The 23,285-nt window shown below is 39.1% G+C and overlaps 1 protein-coding gene across 10 annotated transcripts in view; it reads left to right on the top strand.

The window, feature by feature from the left end:
* PALM2AKAP2 (PALM2 and AKAP2 fusion) overlaps positions 1–22,966 on the top strand; it is a 212,644-nt gene extending 189,678 nt beyond the window's left edge. For 5 of the 10 annotated variants that reach the window (XM_072154829.1, XM_072154832.1, XM_072154851.1 and 2 more), the window contains 3 exons: positions 5,731–5,909; positions 10,116–10,154; positions 16,466–22,966. In XM_072154829.1, the coding sequence (XP_072010930.1) occupies positions 5,731–5,909; positions 10,116–10,154; positions 16,466–16,558 (311 nt within the window). In that variant the 3' untranslated portion in view covers positions 16,559–22,966. The remainder of the gene's footprint in view (positions 1–5,730; positions 5,910–10,115; positions 10,155–16,465) is intronic. The other 5 variants (XM_072154834.1, XM_072154865.1, XM_072154881.1 and 2 more) reach the window with 3 other exon arrangements.
* Positions 22,967–23,285: the final 319 nt, after the last annotated feature.

Genomic DNA, 23,285 nt, shown 5'->3' with positions numbered 1-23,285 from the left:
CGAGATAAAAATCTGTTACTAAGGTGTACTTTACAGTTTGTTTTTTATAAGCTATGCAGAATGTTTTAGTCAAATTTTCAACTACTCTCCCACAATATTTATAAATGGTATCTCAAATGACAGTTACTCTACAATATTTTGTTCCAATAGAGTTACAGTAGGTAACTAACCTATTTGCAAAGTAGATGGACCAGACAGTATTGTCATTAATATGTTTTATATGGACTGCTTCTTTGAACCAAATAAGCCAAATATGCATGACAGAGGCTTTACTAGAAATGATTGGGCCCCATAGCAGTAACAATAGGATGCCCCCTCATACTGTTACTGTATGTTGCTACCATGGTGTATTGACATTTATATAGTACCCTAACCTAGGCCCGTATAATTCTCCTTTTATGGGTCCCTACATATTTAAACGGCCCCTCTCTATTGTTCCTCCCTTTCTGTAGCCCTAGCTTTTCTTCGTATAGCATATTTTCTGCCTCCCTTTCTGTACCCCCCTCTTTATACCACCCCCTTTAAGTAGTTAAGTTTTGCCTTATTTTGTATACCCCTTGTCCATTTTCCCACTCCATTTATATTTTAAAATTTTACTGCAAAACTTAATAATGCTCTACTTTTCTATGGCCCTTCAACAGATAATGCACTTTTATTCTGTAGCCTTTCATACTTATAATGTCCCTTATCTGCTCACTCCACAACACTTAAAATGCTCCCCCTTCTTAAAAAAACACCACCAATCCTGTTATTTGCTCAAATTTTGCAACACATGTACAATCTTCTAAGAGTACTTGTTTATTGTGGTATCATGGGTAACAACTAGACTGAATCACTAGGAAGGTGGTAGTCAATGCGGCGCACACTGGTAGTGAATGGAATCCGGAGTATTTTTCATAAGAAACTTTTTATTTGTAGCTCAACAACACAACGCGTTTCAGAATCTCAAAGGATTCCTTTTTCAAGTGGGAACAAGCTAAAAATCATGTACATATATACACACATTAAGAGGCATATCTAAAAGTGACGACATCAAGAGATGGAAAGTATTGACATATACCAAGTACGAATATTAGCACTGCACATAACTGTATAGTGAAGGTGATTACAATGGATACATAAATAAATGGATAAAATAAAAATAGATTTATGTATGAGAATAAATAAATATAAATATGAATACATGAATGTAAAAATAGATGAGGCTAAAAGTATTAATTTGAATACGTGGAGTAATAGTTATAGTTGGATTAACAAATGATCAATAAGAGAGGTAAGTAAATAAATGCATAAACAGATAAATATATAAATAGATGAATTCATTCAACAATAAATAAATACATACAAACATCACTCAATGATAGTTATTAGATATTAGATATAACGCCATGGGGCACCAAAATATCAAGGAGCAATAAGACGCAGTGACTAGAGGAGAATATGTAATAATTAAAAAGCAGAGATGGGGAAAGATTTCCTTGCGGAGGGTTCATACCTTAGGTGCTGTCAGACTTGCCAGAGCTGTCACTAAATGCTTCTTTAAAGAGAACCTGTCACCCAATATTTCGGCACTAGGAGCTGCTCACTAAAGTAAACTTGATTTGAAATATTGAGGCAGCATTTACAAGCAGACCAGCCACATCTGTAACTACCAGTCAGAGTTGAGAGTATGGAGTTTCTAGTGTTCAGGGGGGTTTTCACCCATAGTTTACTGGGGGCTGAGCTGTTTTTCAGAGTCCATGCTCTCCTGTAGATGATAGCTGGTTTCTTTGGGATGTGTTTTGAAAGGAACTTGCCAATGTTTGCAAAGGATCTCTTGAATCTGGCGTTTTTTAGCTTGTTCACACTTGAAAAAGAAATCCATAGAGATTCTGAAATGTGTTGTATTGTTGAGCTACAAATAAAAAGTTTCTTATGAAGATTAGTTCGGATTCCATTCACTACCATACGGTACCCCCTTCATGCTTTCCACTACTGCTGTGCCTGGTACTAGCACAATTCTATTAGGTTAGCCTCTTTCTTATCACCTCATCAGTCTCTAGATATCACTGCGAAATACTACTCTATGAGCGCTTTCTTGTCTCTCCTTGTCACCTTTTCTATACATAATAATTAGATTGAAAAGGTATGATCACCATGACATTTTTTGCTACTGTAACTTAATAAAGTGCATGGTTTTCTCATGGAGGCAGATGGATCAGCCCCAACTGTGGGCTGAATGCAATAAATTGATTCCTTTAGAAGTTGGTGAATGATATTTTCATAGGCACGTTATTAAAAAGTTTAACAACTTCACAGAGAACTAAAGAGAGAAATCGAATTGATTTACTTGATTAATGGTCATACATTTCCATTCCTAAGGGAGATGCTTTGCTTTGCGGAGCTGTAAGCAGTTTGTGGGTTTCCATCTGATAATATTCTTCACTAAAGCAAGAATATCTATGCAATACAGCATTTGATGTATGGTGACTAGTCCAGTTGCCTTCCCTCCATCTAAATTGGGGGGGGGGACTTCAAGAGAAGTAAAATGATAACACTGGGAATCCACCCAGTGCATTGAATTCCAAATGAATCAATAAAAAGTCAACTCAGTATGCTGTCAGGTTATCTAAAATCATATTATTAAAGAATCTACATCATATAGAGGTACAATATGGGATTGTAGATTTATATAAGTGCAGTAGTACAGATCTAAACAGTACAGATCTATAATACTAATGGCAGATTGCTTGTACAATTAACCAAGCTATAATTGTGTACAGTGTATATGCTAATATTTCCCAGGCAAGTCTTGAACGTCCTGTATTTTATATCATCTTCTGGCTGGGTCGATGCCATCTGTTGAAAATTGCAAAGCAATTAGCTCACTAGGAAAGAGGGCACAAAACAAATGCATGTTATGTACATAAGTATTGTCAGCTAAATCTGTTCTCAATAGAGGCTTTTCTACAAAGCTCTAGTGGATAAGCCCACATTGAACTGATGTGAAGGGGGAAAAACAGCCATCAACAAAATGTGGAGCCAGTCTTTTAGTGCCAAGTATGTTCTCCATGAGTGCGGTTAATCTAGGATTATTGTTCATTAATACTGGCGGCTTTACAATTGCAAGGAATACCTTGACCACATTCAATAATAACCAGCTTTAATATATGAATGACTGTTCATTTTATAAGCAGTGTTTAGGAACCAAACTATAAAGGGTAAGACCCCTTATCCCAAAAGAAAAGAAGGTAGAGGTATCACCCAGCAAAGAGCACAAAGTATAAGTACACCATTTACCCCAACTTTCCGTTTGTGGAAAGGGGGACTAATGTTGCCATGTTCACAAGACGCTGTGCACAGTTTTAAAATTCTAAACCATGGCGTTACCTTCTTCCTAAACCCACAGCTAGTGTGCCCTCGCTGAATAATACGCCCCTTAATGGCCCCACACTGTATCATGGCTTCCTTTATATAGATCCCTTTTTCTGTAGTTCTTGTCCTTCAATGTCCCCTTTTTTGTAATATCACCATTTTCTGCAGCCTCCCTCAACTTTTAATGCCCCCTGTGGGTCCTCCACTTCCTTTCTTTTTACTACAAAATAAAACATTTATAAACATATATTTACAGGCAGTCCCTGGGTTGCATACACAATTCTGAAGGTTTGTTCTTAGATTGAATTTGTATGCAAATTGTAAATGTAACTCCACACATTTTTTGTCTCTCTGACAATAAAATTTTCTAAAGTTTGGGGACAAGGATCAACTATAATGCTAAGCTGATGAGTAGAGTAGTATCTGTTCTAAATACATTACTTCCTTTACAAGCCCCATCAGCTTTCAAACTACAGTAAACTGATGCAAAACATCAAAGTAAAAGCACATGTTACGTTTTTGTTGATGATCTTTTGATTCTTCAGAATTTTTCCACCCATTTCTGTTTTCAAAAATTTGTGATTTTAGGGCACCCGCACACATAGGGGGATATTTATCATACGCTGGCGCTCGTGATAGCCCCGCCACTGCAAATTCGCAGCCTGATACATCAAGAGGCTTCTGCCTTGCGTTTATCCTACGCCAGGCAGAAAAAAACGCTGCCGGCGACTTTTCACGTATGAAAACTCGCCGGCAGCAGCAAGTGCGCAGCTCGCGAATTTTCACGTATGAAAACTCGCCGGCAGCAGCAAGTACGCAGGCGCGGGGACAGTAACGGCCCGCGCCGGCCCACTCCCGGCCGGCCGCGCCCCCCCCTTCACGAGGTCCTGATAAATATCCCCCATAGTATATGACCTTTAGATTTGCAGTGCTGTAAATCTGAAGCTTTATACAGAAGCAGTGTAGTGTATGGTATCTTAGAAAATCTGCATTAAAAACCAGTTGTGGAAAACTCCTCCCGTTGCGGATTTATGATCCACAACAATTAATTTGCTACAGATCGTGGTGCTATGTAAAGATCGAACTCTGCTCCCTGATATGTTTTCAGCTTTTTCTGATGCGTGCAGAATGGCTGCGGGTTTGCCCCTGGAGTTAATTCCACAGCCTTTATGCTATGTGTGCAGATATAACCAGCACAAGGCTGTGCAGCCCTTTTTAGAGGGCGTGTGCATCCGCTACTCAGGCTGAGCGTACTATAGGAAGTAGCTGTTTCTATATTAATAGGGTGACACCGTGTGGCCATGTATTATCTGTGCACCAGAGAAATACTTTAATTTAGCAGCTATCGGTAATTAAAGAAAACAAAACACAATAAAGCAATATTTTCTCTATGAAATAACGACTGTACAGTATTTCTATTGCAGCTACAGCACTTTACATTCAGGACACTGGATTTTATTTGTCTAAGTGGGGAATGTGTATTCATGACCTAGTTAAATGGACACCACTAAGCAAAGATTACATTGCAGGGTGGCCATGCATTGGTTTACAGGTTTATGACTTTGTTGCTCCAAATTAAACATTTAGTTTGCTATACTATCCCTCAAATTGGTCCTCAGTGTCCTCATCGCTTATGTCTTCCACACTTTTCAATGACAATCCTGTAAAATATAACTATTTTTATTCTGCATACTTCAAACTTAATACTGATACTACTAGGCTGGATGAAGGTATGCACGAAACAGTAGCCACATTTATCAAAACTAGTGCAGATTCATAAATTGTGGTGCACGTTCTTCATTAATCTGGTGACCCTCTGGAAGTGAGTGCCATTTTTTGGGGGGCACTTTGTTCATGTTGCAGATTTGTGGCACAGACAGAAATGTGGCGCACATCAGTAAACAAACTCCGACTAAGCAGTAACACGTCCCTTTAGGTGCACATTTTTCGGACACAATGCAGCTGTGATACAAAACTGCCGCAGACACTTTATAAATACATGTGAAAGCAGTTTGCACATTCTTTCTAGTGCAAAGTCAGACAGAAAACTGGTGAAAATGCTTTAATAATTGTGGGCCTGTATATAGCATTTAATGAATGGAGATGGAAATTGAAACTCTTCCACTGATACTTACCCGTAAAATGCTACAGCAGATAAAGCATTTCTAACATCTCAGTAACATGCGATCACTGTCCCAACTGCCCATATCATCAATAAAGTAATCAAATTATTCTACATCATTTGTTTTTGTTTTTTTGGGAGATTGATTTATTTTTTTTTAATGCCATGTACTACAATAACTGTACCATTAATAATATAATATCTGATGAGCATGTCAATAATAATTAATTCTTTCCCTTCTTTCATCTTACCAGGCAAGATAGAGAAAGTAAAATCCCCATCTTCACCAAGAGCAGAAAACTTCCCTGTAGAGAATGATCTGCAGCTAGAAGATCCTACTGGACCCCAACGACCTAAAAATCTCATGCAAACACTGATGGATGATTTTGAGAGCCATAAAAGTAAGAGACGTGACCGAACGGATGATTCTAGTGTAAGTTTTCATCATCTTTATGCTTTTATGTATCTTTCCTTTAATGTATTAAGTGGATGTCTGTAATCAACTCTATAGAGTTCTTTATCTTTACCGCTGTATGCAATAGTCTGTTCTGATATCTGGTAACTTTCATTCTTTTTTGCAGTATACTAATGTGCTGTCTAGCTAATAGGGATACTTTTTTGCCTTTGAATGTAATGTAACCCTGGGTACATTACATTACACAGTATAGTGGATATTTTGGGATCCATCCATGTGTACCAATGGTACACTAATATCTATAAGTATTTACCTGTACTGTGTGATCCATTCATCTACTGCCTATGTGGATTGATGTGTGCATAAGGTCATTGGTGAAACTGGAGTGTTCTGGCCGCTTATGCACACTTTTAGGCTACATTCACACGATGTATGCCCGCCGTACCGTAGTACGGCGGGCATACATCGGCGCTGCAGAGAGGAGCGGGGGATGAGCGCTGCTCACCCCCTCACCTCTCCATAGGAAGATACAGCGCACAGCGCCGTATCACGGGAAAAGATAGATGATAAGATCAGTGGGGTTCCGGTCCTGGACACTCCACTGAACAGCCTTCCCAAGCCAAAATAGATTGTATGGTAGCTCTCATTCTGCGCACTATCTACCAGATTTATCAATACAGGCGGTCCCCTACTTAAGAACACTCGACTTACATACGACCCCTAGTTACAAACGGCCTCTGGATATTGGTAATTTATTGTACTTTAGTCCTAGGCTACAATAAACAGCTGTAACAGTTATCACAGGTGTCTGTAATGAAGCTTTATTGTTAATAGTGATTCTTATGACAACCCAACATTTTTAAAATCCAATTGTCACAGAGACCAAAAAAGTTATGGCTGCGATTATAATGATAAAATATACAGTTACCACTTACAAACAAACTCGACTTAAGAACAAACCTACAGACCCTATCTTGTATGTAACCTGGGGACAGCCTGTAGTGAGGCAAACCCTGAGTGCAGGGTGCAACAGATTATTGAATACTTTGCACCATGCACTGTGCACTAACATACAGAGTGTGACACAATTTTGTCGAGCTGCTGTATTAAATGTGTCGCAAACTCTGACTTAGCACTTACACGTACTTTAGGTGCAAATTTTTTTTCTGTCAGACAGAGGGCATTCGTAACACTAAACTGGTGCAAACGCTTCTTTAATACATGTGCAAGCTCCAAAGATGTTCTTTCTAGTGCAAAGCCAGACAATAAACTGGCGCAGCCAGAATAATAGTTCTGTCCACAAATGTATTGATGTATTAATAGCAGAAACCAACAGATTATAACACTATGCCTGCCACCACCACTAGGGGGAGGTTAGTCCATTGGAAATTACAAAGCTACCACTGAACCAATAGAGCTGTAAAGCCAGTATTTCAGCCACCCGCCCATGGGCTCCATGGTTGCTGCATGGTCCGGCCAGTATCCTGGGTTAAGATTACTCTTCTCTTCTCCAAATACATCATTCATGTTTCTTTCCTGTCTTCCCTGTTTCAGTTCATGTTACCAAACTTTCTTCTGTACAGTTACCAAGCCTTGTTGGCTCCCCTCTCATTGATGCTAGAATGTTGTCTGTGCTAACGTCACTTTCAAGCACTCTGGTGGATACTTGTTTTTGCTTGTTACTGGACCTACTCAGCTATCTATACATTTTATGTGTCTTTCCTCTCACCCTAAGGAGAGCTGCAGTGCAGTTAACTTTCATCACCAACATTTCACACCAAAAAGCCCTAAAAAATACCACGGAAAAAATAATCGTATCTATGTACAATCGATACAACATTAAAGCTGTCAGTTTTCTCCAAGGACATCTACCATCAGATCAGCTGATGGTAGATGATTACAACTCACCTCCACCTCCTGTCCCCGTTTGCACTGATCTTCTTTTGTTATTACTTGCAGTGGCTGCATTTGGCAGAAATTTAAAAGGGTATTCCCATGGAGCCAAGTTTCTTAAATGTACTCAGGATAACAAAAACAAAAATACAGCATTTTACAGTTTTAAGTCCAACCTGTCTTTATCAGTCATGGTGTGCACAATATCATTTGCCCCTAGACACGACCCTGTAACTTCTGACTTAGGGACAGCCGCCATCTTGGATTTCTGTTTGACGGCCGTGGAGCTGAGATTTCTGTTTATCTCTGCTCTCTGCACTCTAGCCTTGCCCCCTGTAGTCCAGGACGGAGCTCTCTCTGATACACAGAATCTGAATTCCTGCCAGCTGCAGGCGGAGGAAAACTACAAGCTACAAACAGATAAGTTATTTATCGGGGGAGGTAGGCACAGCAGATGTAGTGTGTTGTGCAGGGATGTAGGAGAGCTGACATTGTGTGAAATATACATCTCATGGATCTCATCATCTCGGATCTTTCTAATCTCTTAAATACTTGTACAATGTTCAGAAGGTAAATAAAAGTATATATAAACCTGTACCCTGATAATATAACCACATTGTCAGCTCATAGAACTAAATGGAAATGGGGCAGATTTACTTACCCGGTCCTGTTGCGCGGTGCGTTGTCCGACGAGGATTCGGGTCTGCCGCGATTCACTAAGCTCATATTGCCCGAGTTCCTGCATCCGTCGGTTCCGTGCCGAGGTCCGCCAGAGTTCACCTTCTTATTCCTGGTGCTTCTAAGTGCGTGTCTTGCAACACAATTCTAAATGTTAAATCTTGCGCATTGTCCAAGCCCCCCGATTTTTGCCACGTACAAGCCGGCGCCAATGCGCCAAAATCCGATTGCGCGCGCCAAAGTCCCGGGGCCATTCGTCCCAAATCGGAAATTGTTGGGAAACCCGATGAAAATGCGTCCGACAGACCCTTAGTAAATTAGCCCCAGTGTGTCAGCTTAGAGAGGCCCCACCCACACCCTGGAATTTAACACTAACCATCACGAAGTGATAGGAGCTATAACAGCAATAAAACTGAGTAAAATTGTGAAGTAAGCGGTTAAAAATGATTTTTATTCTGTTAACATCACTAGGGGATTGAAATTTGACAATTTTCTTTCATGGGAAAACCCCTTTAACTTTATAAAATATGCAAATGAGGAAATCATGCTCTGTAGTGCACCACTGTGCTCGGCCGCTATATAATTTATTTATGCCCCTGGTGCTACTACTTGGTCCGCCTACATAGTTTACAGAGAACCAGTGACGTGACCAGGTCTCTCTGCAAAACTCACTCACGCGCGAGAACAACATTGACAGCGATGTGCGGTGCGATGCTCAAGATTTGCAGACAGAGAGAGACCTGGTGGTGTCACTGGTCCTCTGTACTCTATGTAGGTGAAGCAAGTAGGGCCGGAGGCATAAATAAGTTATACAGCGGCGGAGCATATTTTATAAAGTAAAATTTCTCCTAAATGCGGCCATTGCAAGTTCTAATAAAAGAAGTGCACCTGGGGACATGGAGGTGAGAAGTAATCATCTACTATCAGATTGTATGGTACTATCAGATCTGATGGTACATGTCCTTTAAATAATTTTTCTATTGCTTTTATAGTCCCAACAGAGGTTGTGACCTAGGTTACCATTGGTTACACTCAGTATTGGATTATAATACAGGTGGTTTGGGGAGCAATCCGGGGCACAGGCCTTTTAAGAGACCCATGACTACCTAAACCGTGCGCCAAATTATATACTGAGAAGGACTTTTACCACTGAAATCCTCCTACATTTCTGCTTTCAATACACATGTCTGCAAGAGCCATTTCAGGACCTTTGAAGGTCCTCCAAAGGTCCCGAAACAGCAGATTGAAAGCAGACAGAAAGGACACATCCTCCATTCCCCAAGAAGCTTGTTTCTAGTAACATATGTAGGAACTGGATTCCAGGCTTGAAGGGGTTATAATATTCATACAGCCCCGGGCCCATGGCAGTCTTTAACTGCCCTATATGGTGGCACACATAGATTTGCCATGTACATGAGTTTTGAAATATAGATTATTATTTCCACCTTTACTTGGGGGAATATCTGCCTCTAGGATAGGTTGTTCTTAATATTCATGCACTAAAAAAGTAACACACTGGATATTACACTACCCCAAAACTGTCAATTGACGTACTTAGCAGTTGTCTATACCATCCGCATGCTGCTTTTACTGTATGTCTTGTCTGTCACTGTGTAGTGTACTAATTTTCTTCTTTTCCTTCTTTCTCGCCAGTACACCTGTAAATTACTGTCTTACAGAGTTACTACTGAGGTACCTGTGACCTAACTGTTGCATGCATATTCTTCATTGCATGGCTCCCTTGTCATTATATACTGTGATCTGCCTTGTGTCATTTACTCATTCTGTGTAAAAACTGTGTATAAATACGCTCACAAATATATATATATATATATATATATATATATACATACTAGCTTCAATCAAATTGTAATCCAACATCTCAGTTTCACCCACAAGGGGTTCATTCAGTGGGTCCAAGCTGTAACCCAATCCCGGAATCCAAAAGTCCAACAGTACCCAGCCAGTTAAAAAGTCTAGAAGTTTCCTAGTAATTTACCTTAATCGGTGTGCCATCTCTCAGAATAATACCCCAGAAAAATCTGCTGTTACACGACTTGGACAACTTTTATATTTTACCAGCATTAGATAAGTTGCGGTGACTATTGATTTAGTGTCCCAAATCTCTCTAAAATTATATATTTTGGCCACAATAAAAACAAACCATTGGGCCTCATGCACAAGATCGTGTGTGCATTGTGGGCTTTGTGCCGTTGTTTGCTGCTTGTATTATATCATAGTGTGACATTCAATTCAGACGTTCATGTGCATCAGGCCTTATACTTGAAAGGGTATTCTCATCTGCACATTCACATTCTGTTTCATTAATCTGATATATATATATATATATATATATATATATATGTATGTATGTATATATATAACAGAAGGAGAGGGGTGAGGGCGGCACAGTAAAGCAATCGGATTAAGATCCAGGTGGGTGCAAACTCTATGGGCCCGACTCAAGGCTCACAGCAGATCCAAAGAAGACAACGGGAGAGCAGCACTCCGTGGTGATCAGTATTTATTCATGCTACAGTGGTAGCATTGTACTACCACTGGTGCATGAATAAATACTGATCACCACGGAGTGCTGCTCTCCCGTTGTCTTCTATGTATATATATATATAAAAGAAGGAGAGTCTGAAGCAGCACAGGCAGGCGAGGGTGCAGCAGCCGTAGGACCCTTGGCTGGGGTCCGTCAAGATATTTGTAGGAAAGAGGCAGCACTCCAAAGTACGTGGAAAAGGGTGAAGCTTTTATTCCATGTGCAACGTTTCGGCGTTGTGGCACGCCTTTTTCAAGCATGAAGTGCAATGTGCATGTCCAAACATTTAAGGACCAAGCAGGTAGCTGATTGGTCAAGGTACATAGTGACAATAAATATGATACACAATAAAAATCAATACATTTATAAAAAAGATACATTGGGTATTGATATAAGCAATAGTAAATGTAACAGTGATATCTTTTTTTGTGCAAACAAGCGTGTAAACAAACATAGTATAAAGTGCTAAAATACAGTCCGCCCACCGGTATCTCGACCCCGCCCACGTCTCCTCCTCTTCATTCATGTGTAATCGGTGGCTCGTCTCCATCCACCTGTTTTTGGGCGCCAACCGGAAGTGACATCATCTGCGAACCGGAAGTGACGTCATCTGTGAACCGGAAGTGATGTCGGTTAGGAGCGAGCATGTGCTCTAGGCATGGAGAAGTTGCGGCGGCCATTTTAGGTCAGGGCAGACCTATTCCAAAGAGCATCAAAGTGCAAATAGATGCATAGAGATGTGTATAAATCAAAAAACAAAATTGTATGGATCTTGGCGGTACCTATGGTGAGTGATAGTGGTTACTGCTCACTCTATGGACTACCTGCCCGTCGGGGGCGGAGCTGATCAGAATGACCAGCCCGTTTCCTTTCAGGAATTCGGTAGTGGTACCAAGGTCCAAAGTTGCATATATTGGGAAATCCCACCTCAATGCGAAAAAAAATTTTTTGTGAAGAAATATTTTTTTGGTGGATGGAGCGAGTGGACCGGTAATCAGATGGAGACGTGGAAGAGAGATCGTCAGTCGGATGGGGGTGGTAGTGTAGGGACGTATCTAACGTAAAAGAAGAAAAAAAGAAAAACACATTAGATTGGACATAAGGGTATCTCCCAGTGTTGGTCTACATCTATGATTATGAGAAATAAAGACATACAGTATACAGTTGATACGAAACCATATAAGAACAGATTATAGCTCAAATGACACTGGTAAGGTTATATTCTATGTTAAGACCATGTGGTTGTAAAGTGTTGAGTCGGTGAATCCACATCAGTTCGCGTTTTCTCAATAATAGACTTCTATCCCCACCTCTTCTCAAGGGGGGAATGTGGTCAATGAGTGTGAAACGAAGTTGGGAGTCAAGGTGTCCAGCCTCACAAAAGTGTCGGCTGACGGGTAAGTCGCGTTTTCCCTTTCTGATAGTATACTTATGGTGTGTTATTCTCACCTTGAACTCATTGGTCGTTTCCCCGATGTACTTTAAACCACAAGGGCAGCTCAGCATGTATATGACAAACTCGCTATTGCATGTCAAATAGTGACGTATTTTGTAGATACGTCCAGAGTGGGAAAAAGTTTCCCCTTTTATCATAAGAGAGCAGTTTATGCAAGACCTGCAAGGAAAACTGCCCGTGCGGACATTACCCAATAGCCCCCTTTGAACCGGGGTTCTTAGTGGTCCAATGTCGGATTTGACAATGCGGTCTCCGATGTTTCTGGCGCGGCGGTAAGATATTAGTGGGGGGTTTCTATATTCGGGGACACCGGATGGTTCTCTGGATAGTATCCCCCAGTGTTTTTTTATGATCGATGTGACCCGATCACTTTTGTCTGTGAATGTCGAGATAAATGAAATTCTATTGGGACCTGGCGTTTTATTTTTGGGTAGTAAAAGGTCCTCTCTATCATGGTTCCCGGCCAGAGTCATGTTTTTGTGGATGATTTTTTTGGGGTACCCCCTCTGTAGGAACTTATCAGTCATTTTCTTGGCATTGTTTATGTATTTTTCTTCCGTATTGGAAATTCTCTTAATCCTGAGGAACTGGCTCAGGGGTAAGGAATTCATCATCGGGCGTGGATGGGCACTGTCATAGCGGAGTAAAGTGTTTTTGTCCGTTGGTTTGATGAAAAGATCAGTAGACAGTGTGGCTATTGGGGGTAATGTCCGCACGGGCAGTTTTCCTTGCAGGTCTTGCATAAACTGCTCTCTTATGATAAAAGGGGAAACTTTTTCCCACTCTGGACGTATCTACAAAATACATCACTATTTGACATGCAATAGCGAGTTTGTCATATACATGCTGAGCTGCCCTTGTGGTTTAAAGTACATCGGGGAAACGACCAATGAGTTCAAGGTGAGAATAACACACCATAAGTATACTATCAGAAAGGGAAAACGCGACTTACCCGTCAGCCGACACTTTTGTGAGGCTGGACACCTTGACTCCCAACTTCGTTTCACACTCATTGACCACATTCCCCCCTTGAGAAGAGGTGGGGATAGAAGTCTATTATTGAGAAAACGCGAACTGATGTGGATTCACCGACTCAACACTTTACAACCACATGGTCTTAACATAGAATATAACCTTACCAGTGTCATTTGAGCTATAATCTGTTCTTATATGGTTTCGTATCAACTGTATACTGTATGTCTTTATTTCTCATAATCATAGATGTAGACCAACACTGGGAGATACCCTTATGTCCAATCTAATGTGTTTTTCTTTTTTTCTTCTTTTACGTTAGATACGTCCCTACACTACCACCCCCATCCGACTGACGATCTCTCTTCCACGTCTCCATCTGATTACCGGTCCACTCGCTCCATCCACCAAAAAAATATTTCTTCACAAAAAATTTTTTTTCGCATTGAGGTGGGATTTCCCAATATATGCAACTTTGGACCTTGGTACCACTACCGAATTCCTGAAAGGAAACGGGCTGGTCATTCTGATCAGCTCCGCCCCCGACGGGCAGGTAGTCCATAGAGTGAGCAGTAACCACTATCACTCACCATAGGTACCGCCAAGATCCATACAATTTTGTTTTTTGATTTATACACATCTCTATGCATCTATTTGCACTTTGATGCTCTTTGGAATAGGTCTGCCCTGACCTAAAATGGCCGCCGCAACTTCTCCATGCCTAGAGCACATGCTCGCTCCTAACCGACATCACTTCCGGTTCACAGATGACGTCACTTCCGGTTCACAGATGATGTCACTTCCGGTTGGCGCCCAAAAACAGGTGGATGGAGACGAGCCACCGATTACACATGAATGAAGAGGAGGAGACGTGGGCGGGGTCGAGATACCGGTGGGCGGACTGTATTTTAGCACTTTATACTATGTTTGTTTACACGCTTGTTTGCACAAAAAAAGATATCACTGTTACATTTACTATTGCTTATATCAATACCCAATGTATCTTTTTTATAAATGTATTGATTTTTATTGTGTATCATATTTATTGTCACTATGTACCTTGACCAATCAGCTACCTGCTTGGTCCTTAAATGTTTGGACATGCACATTGCACTTCATGCTTGAAAAAGGCGTGCCACAACGCCGAAACGTTGCACATGGAATAAAAGCTTCACCCTTTTCCACGTACTTTGGAGTGCTGCCTCTTTCCTACAAATATATATATATATATGTATATATGTGTATATATATATATATATATATATATACACACATATATTTCTTCAACTGGATGTTATTAAAAAATTTTTACCTGTACGTGGATAATTTTCTCATAAATGTAGAGATATGGTCTCTTAGAAACTACACTGACACCTTGGATACGGCCACCTCTGCTGGAGTGATTGCACAAAGAAACAAAAGGTCTTTGTATATGAAATGTCCGGAAGTTACTGGATGTCCTACAGCCGTCCTGTGGTAATGATTGCTAAAGCCAAGTGGTTGGACTCAATAAGACTCAAGACTCAATATCGCATGTCTGGCCATTGCTGCCAAAATGTGAGGTGGTCGTATCTTGTTTCTGAGGGACACCATGGCTACATTTATGAGAAATTATCTTCACACAAGAACATTTTTTAATAACAACCAATTGAAGAAATGTTCACATATAGCAAATGAAATAATTTAAATGTAAATTTAACTTGGGAAAGAGCTCTCTGCACCTGCACTGTCATCCGGTGAAGCTGGAGTAGTAGAATGAAGCCAAGGTGTACTACTCCGACTTTATTGAATCACTGCGCAGTTGCCAACTATCAAATCAAGAGAAAACAGATTTAGTTACAATGGCGTATATAATATTAAAGGGAAAAGGGCCGCATTCACAAGTCTGCTCTGGTGCCCGGCTTCTCCTAGGTACTCCCCTGGCGATGCTTACAGATTGAGCATCATAGAAAGAGGTGTTCTGGCATCACTTACAAAGAGTTTTATACCATGTTGAAAACATTATCATAAAGTCACAAAAGTCAATACAACATGCATTGATGTTTGTTTTTGGCTAAAAGTTGCAATCTATAACATCCTACACATATTTATTAATGTATACGTATTAAATTCAGCCTACTCCTGATGAATGATGGCACCTGATGATATGAATTATATCCTCAACATAGTCGCAAGACTTCTAGTCTCCCACTGGCATGGGCGCAATGGGGATGTGGCAATAGCATAAATTAATTCTTAAGCCCTTTCCTCCATATCTACACGGGCTATTCTTTATAAGTATATACAGTAGAATAAAAATAAGTCTACCTATCATAGCTCTCCATATATCTAAGTTCCACCTAATCTCAAAACCTTTATATACGCAAAGTTCATATTGATACCACATTTACATTTACTTTACCAAAGCTGTTCTAAATTTACTTCCTATGTTCTGCTCTTAGTGAGAATTTCAATGAATAACAACACTTCTAATAAGTTACGATTATTGATTAGTAGTGTTCTAACTTTTCTAAGAGATCAAGATGGCTGACTTAAGTCAACATGGCTACTTCTTCCTAGGCCATATTCTCCTACACCACACATATACGTTCATATTAGCAAAAAATAGCACTACCTCTCATGTTTCACCTTTTAGCACCACTGCATACAACATTACCACCATTCTAACGCTGACCACAATCGGTGCTGCATAGTTCCAGAATAGATGGCAGTGCACTTGTAGCTGATGGATGGAGATTTTACTGCTGTGACTCATGGTTCCCCCTCCTCTCTGCTTTGAGCTTCTATGTAATCTTTTATATAATTCTGTCATGTTGCTTCCAAGATGGAATACAGCAGAGATTTTAGAGTAAGAATCAGATTAAGAAGTAAGAAGAGAGTAAGTAGACAAGGAAGCACTTTGCTCTAATAATATATTACAATGTTGTTTGTAGAAACATTATTGACCCTTTAAATATCATTTTGTTCTAGTAAATATCCATCCCTGATAAAGTACATTAAATTAACAGTGTTTCTTTTCCAATCTAGGTCCTTGAGGCAGTAAGAGTAAGTCGCAGAAAGAGTGCATTGGCACTACGTTGGGAAGCAGGGATATATGCCAACCGTGAAGAGGATGAATAGGAACTTTTTTATGGAAAATATTGAAACCAAAAATGAATGATGTAACCATATATTTATTGAAAAATAGGCAGCCTTTGCAATCCATTTAGAGATATTGAAGACCACATTTATGAGAAAGACTGAAAAAACGCTTGAACGGATGCACACTTGCAGCATTGTAAAGTTTGGACTCTCAGGAAATGGACTTGGATTACTGGCACTAGAAAAGTTAACTGAGGTGACACATTTGGGCTCAGCAAGAATAATGCGCCAAGCCAAACATACCCTGCAATTGCTTTCTATATAAATACAGCTTGAAACGCTTTATACCCTCCTCTTACCACAGCATGTTGGGAGCGCCATAACCCTAATGATGGATTGTCTCTTTTGTGGATCTGCTGCTCGGCATATTCATGTACATACAGGCTACATGAAACCAAGTTTGTTCCGCTCAGTTACAAAGTATTATTTATCTGTGGCTTTCTGCACTACATGGGTATGGGAGGTCGCAACAATTAACATTTTAATATATATCTGCAAAAATATGACATAATTAGATTACACTATTCAGGCAGTATTTGTATGTGGGTGGACAACAACGCTGGTAAGTATCTACAAAAGTGCAACAACAAATGTTAAAGCACAACATTATCACAAACTGTGTGCACATTCACATTTGTGGCTCTCAGGGAGGAAAGGGGGTACATCTTTATTAGTTTTATTTTTTTCAAATATGTATAGCTTTAAGCAAAGGCACATCCTGTCACCCTGCCGCTTCGTATACCATAATATATATTTTTATTTTGTCACACTCGCATTTAGACATGAGGACAAAGCTCCACATTTTATTGGACAATTACTGATCAAATAAGAAGCGGCATTGTATTAACCAAGCTTATCATTGAAACCCACAGTCAACTAGTGTTTTGCTTAACTCTTAGCAGCCATGCAACACAGCAAAAGATTGTCAATTTAGGAAAAACATTTCATTGAGTTGTTTTTTTTCACACATTTTGCCACTTGGATGATATTGAGGATGCAATATGTGATAAATGTGTTTTATTGAAATAAGACAGAATGAGGCACATTTTATAAGCTTCATTTCATGTATCTACGAATAAAACCAACCAAACAGTTGCTGGAGAATGAGTTTTTCTCATATAATGAATAGTGATTATACGTGGCCATACGTGGCATCAATTGTCCCATTCCAGTGTTTCTTTACTAATCACCCAAAACACTAGTGCGCTTTATTAAAAGATTTTTTTACAAATCACAATGAGACAGAATTACTTGTGTACAGGCCTTACACCATATTTATTATTTTTTTAAACATGCCTAGGAAAAAGGTGTCATGTCTAAAAATGTGTCAACTTGCATCAAAACTGCACCAAAATATGGCCACAAAACACTGGTGCAACGTGTGTCCATCACATACCCTGGACAGAATTAACAATGAGGCATCTTATTAACTGACTTCAAGCTGAGATCTTATAAACCATGTGGAAATAATTCAGAAAATAGACTGGGAATTCTATCTCTGTATAGTATTTGTCAATTATACAAAAAATGTATATTTTCTTAAAAAAGGAATCTCCCTTTAAAATTGGATATGACTGGGAGCATGACCCTGGCATTGTAATTTGTGAAATTTAAAATTCTATTTTAAAAAATCCTTATAAATTCACATAAATATTAAAGCAAATCTACCATCAAAATCAAGCATGATAAACCAGGGGCACTTACTCATAGATCCAGGCACTGTGACTGTGGTAATCTTCTTATATTTTTTTATCCATGGCCTCCTTCCTTCTAAAATGAAATTGAAAAATTATGCTAATAAGCTAGAAGGGCTACCGTGGTGGTTCTGAGAGCCCCTCCATGCTGCAGAAGCACTTCCCCCACCCACAGTGTGCTGAAACTTCCTGTGCTGCAGTGAGATTATATCAGAGGGAAGGGGAGTACCAATCAGGAGCAGAGGTGGATATGGAGACCGTCTTACAGCCTGTGAATATGCAGTATGGAGGGGCTCAATAAAGAGTTGATTTTAGAGGAACGGAGGTTATGGATAACAAATATAAGAAGATTACTGTAGTCACAGTGCTTGGATCTATGAGCAAGTGCCCCTGCTTTATCATGTTTGATGGTAGATATCTTTTAAGAGAACATGTAGTGTCAAAGGAAAGATCAGGTAATCTGGACAAAGAAATCCCATACATGCTGCAGAAATCCAATAGCAAATGGGACTGGACAAACCAACATTGTTCCCATCATTCAAGGGCCTCTACCCTCTAACATGGTTCTATTACTTCTGGTTGATGGTTTCTTGTGCAGGTTCGTTTTAAGTGTGAAGTTGTTCATTAGGCAGTGCTAAGTGGGGATATATGTAAAAATACACAGACGGAACATAGATCAACACAAATATTAGGTAATACATGTGTTCTAAAATGGAAAGGAGCAGGGAAATTAAAAAATGTTCATAATGTGATGAAATATTTGAATCTATTATTAGCAGCTCTGTGCATATACCAGGGTATGGCCTCTTTCACACTTGCTTTACAGATGACGTCAATGCATGAAAAACTGATGTTTTAGCCTGTATTTTTGGTCATTTTTTGCTAGGAGTCATTAGCGTTTTTGCGTTTTTCATGCATGTGTTTAATGCGTTTTTAATGCATGTTCTGTGCGTTTTTCATGCGCATGTTTCAAATCACATGATTCTTTAATTGGTACCCACGTGCCACTTCATGGCTTTTTTTTCCCCACACCTAGCAACCCATCCATTTAAAACGCATTGCACTTGCACGTGTGAAATGCAAAAGTAGAGCATGCTGCCATTTTGTAAAAATGCAAATAAGAACAAGCCCATTGAAAACAATGGGAGAAAGTGCAATGTGAGTTTGGAAAGTCAACAGTACACGCAGAACTCACGTGTGAAAAACGCAAGTGTGAAAGGGGCCTAAGAGATTCTGCTTTGCTCTTGAATAGTGTATCTATAGTCTGGTTGGGAGTTGAGACCCCAAATCACATTTATAAGCTTCATTAGTTGACCCTTTAGCATCTTAATAAATGTTGAATACCATTAAAAGAGTGGATGGCTGCACAATATTCCTGCTTATCAAGTTATTCAGAATATGGAAGTGTATCTTCCTATCAATTTGTCAGTAGGGAAGGAATATGGAAGTGCCATGAATTCCTCGAGGGCATCTGTCATCTAGACAGTGTGGTGGTAGCTGTGGCTTATTTCTGGAGTGTTTATTATTTGCTGCCAATGATCTCTTAAGAAACAGGTCACATCGCTGAAGTGTATATTGACCAGATAGGATGGACATACACTTCAAATATTGTTCTGTAATTCAGTATTTGGGATTACCCAACAAATGTATTTGTATTTGCACAAGCCACGTATTGAAAGATTTAGAAATGATCATATTTATCTTGTGTTTTATAACCACCTAGATATTTAGACATTCTTGTTATATCTGTCATTTATTGCAATATGGTAGTTATAATATTTTTGGTGTGTAAGCTGTTTCTTATGCAGCTGTAGTATTTATATTTATTTCTCTACAAATAATGTGCCCACGTGGAATACATTAACATATATAAAGGTAGCACAGGAGTAAGATGACAAACTATTAACATGATACCTACCGAATTGCCTCATTTGTAATTTTATATTTACGATGGCATATTCATAAACCATATAAGAAAATAAAGGGGTTCTCCTGTGCTGTCATGGAAATTGAAGAATAATATATAAATCAAGTTATACTCACAATACTTATTTATCATCGCCCACTTTCCAACACTTTCCAGTACCATACTGTTATTGTTTTCCCAAACTCCAGTGATTTTGTTTTTAAATTATTCTATGAGCCTCTGTCTCAGATTCTTCTAGGTTTATTTTCACTTTGCCTATAGAATTCTTCTTGTAGTATACTGTAAGAATCATTCAACCCTTTGTTACATTAAAGCCTCATGCACGCAACCATATGGTCTTTTCTGTTCTGTATATATATGGCTGTATTCTGGCCGTAAATACTGGACGTAATGCAACAGTATGGCAATGTATTGCACCGTATCCGTACTGCACTATATAAAATACGGTGGGCTGGCATATGATGGATGGCTGACTATTGGCTAGCTGACAGAATGCACCTCCCACTGGTTCTGGATACTGCTGGTATATATGGCAGCATATGGTGCACAGCCGTATGCAGCACATATTTAGCCTGTATTTTATACATTCCTATTGACTTCTATGGCCGTCAATGGAAATACGGTGGAAAATAGGACATGCTCTATATTTTTATACAGCTCGCTTACGGTGGACAATACGGCCATGTACATGGATGGCTGTATTGTCCATTGGAATGCATGGGTCTTTATTCTGGCCGTATGTACGCCCATTTTTATACGGTTGTGTGCATGGGGCTTTAAAAAAAAAATAGAAAAAAAAATGATTAGCCCTTATTCCCTTTTCAACAAAGCTTTGGTACTCACACATTTATAATGGCTAGAATCATTGATTTAAAACAACTTGGATAGTGATTGCTGTTAAGAAATGAAATTAAAAAAAAAGAATTGCTGTCTTTTCTGATCACATCACCTAAAAAACAATTTTAAAATGAATGCATATAACCTAAATGGTATTAATAAAAGAACTACAACTCATTCCACAAAACAAACAAGCCCCTACACAGCTCCGTCATCGGAAAATAAATAAGGGTTCCCAAAAAAATGTAGCATCACTAAAACAAATGATTTTTGGCCAAATAAGTTTAAAACTTTGGTAAGAATACCCGGGATCATACTAACTTTAAGAAGAAAACCTATACTTCTTTTTAACTCATATTCAAGTTATTGCACATAATACATAAAACATCAACCAAAAACATTTTTTAAAACTTTATGGCCTTAAAACATTCTTAGCTACCTTTTATTTGTCAGCTTCTTTGAAGCAAAAATCTTGAATGGGTTGTGGCCTGTATTGTAGGCCCATATCACCTACAGAAAAACGCATCGTTACAAGCTACTTTCCAACATCCTTTCATGCAGTGAATAGTTACAGTTTCCTATATCAAGCAACTATACATTATACATAGCATTTCTCAGAACACAAATCTCTAGAAATGCTTAAAGGGAACCTGTCGCCTCATTTTCACATAAACAGCTTGTGACAGGTTTCTATAGAGCCCTATAAACTAACTGACACCCTTCTTTTAGCTAGACATTGTTTCCCTTGCATCCACATAAATCAACTTTATCTTATATTACCTGGAATCAGAGAAGGCTTCGTCTTCTGGGCCGGCCCTTCCCATATATTCTTCCCTATGCCTCTTCTCAGAATCTTATGAAACCAGAGTGATATCATCACAGGTCCTTTAGCCTCCTAACATTGGCAAACTGTACACCATGCATACATCTGATCACATGAAATCACAGCAATCTCAATGGACTTCTACTCCTCCTCATCTTCCATGGATTTCTACTTTTCCCCATACTCCATGGAGGCTGCTGTAATTTCACATGACCAGATACATACATGGTAGATATTTCCGGCAAACTATGATAATAATCTGACATATCCATTTATTTCATATGCCAAATTTATAGGAAGCAGCAAATCTAAGTCATAGAAATGTCTTTACTATTCGCAGACACAGCATGTTTATAGGAGGCTTTACCTGTTTTAAGGATTCATCATCACATATGAAGAATTCCTATAAAAACTTGGGCAGCAGGTTGGCAGTGTGGTCCATATGTCTTAATAAAAAATATAAACTAGCATGTAATAGGTCTGAATATACTGTACTGCAAACATTGCATTAATCATTATGTAAGACTGCATATATGCAAATGCATATACAATACACTTAAATTCATATAGTATGGTGTGGCTTGCAATGATGTATTCTCTTACACCGCCCTCTGGTCTTAGATTCAGTAGCATCAACCCATTACACCAACATTTCAATATATTTCCCACATTACAAGCATATTTTGAGCTTTGGATATTGTTGTTTTGATGGAATGAATTTAATACATATAGAAATTGAAACTAAAAAGTGGATCAAATCTGCAGAAATAATAGTTACTGGTTGTAGCTTACACATTTTGGCCAATAGCATTATATTTTAGAGAAAAAGGGCACATATTTTGAAAATGTATTGGATTGCAAATGAGATTTATTACAGAGCAATTTGCAGCAAGCTGCTGATACTGCTTTATATATATTTTCTTTTTTTACTGCGTGATATAAAAATGAAATAGTGGCTGTGTTTTAATGGCAGACAAATCATTCATATTGTATTTGGCTTTATATATGTATGTTAACCACTGACACGGTATCCCGCTATTGTTTATAGTGTTTGTGAAGTATATGAGTATATAATTATTTTCTCATTAAAACTCAAACTGGAGGTATGTTGTTTCCTTTGCATCACTTCTAAAAGCAAAGAATAAGAGTAAAAAATCTGCTAGATTTATGCACTTTATGAAAGTTAAAGGGAATCCCTCATCAGTTTTGGCCATGATAAACTGCAGACAGTTCAAGGTATAAGGCCTGTTAAGCTGCATAACCATACTTTTGTGTGTGTATAGTAAGTAGTGTGAAAAGTGAAATTTTAATCCAGGTTTACAGCTATTACAAGTGCTCTGGGCAGCTCTGTCAACCTGAATAGCTTTCAGCTCTTTGCAATTAACTGGTCAACAGCCCCTGTCCTCTGCTAAGTGACTGTCCTGA

The sequence above is a fragment of the Engystomops pustulosus genome, chromosome 1 (genome assembly GCF_040894005.1).
Source record: "Engystomops pustulosus chromosome 1, aEngPut4.maternal, whole genome shotgun sequence".
Taxonomy (NCBI): Eukaryota; Metazoa; Chordata; class Amphibia; order Anura; family Leptodactylidae; genus Engystomops; species Engystomops pustulosus.
This window is presented reverse-complemented; position numbering and strand designations above follow the sequence as displayed.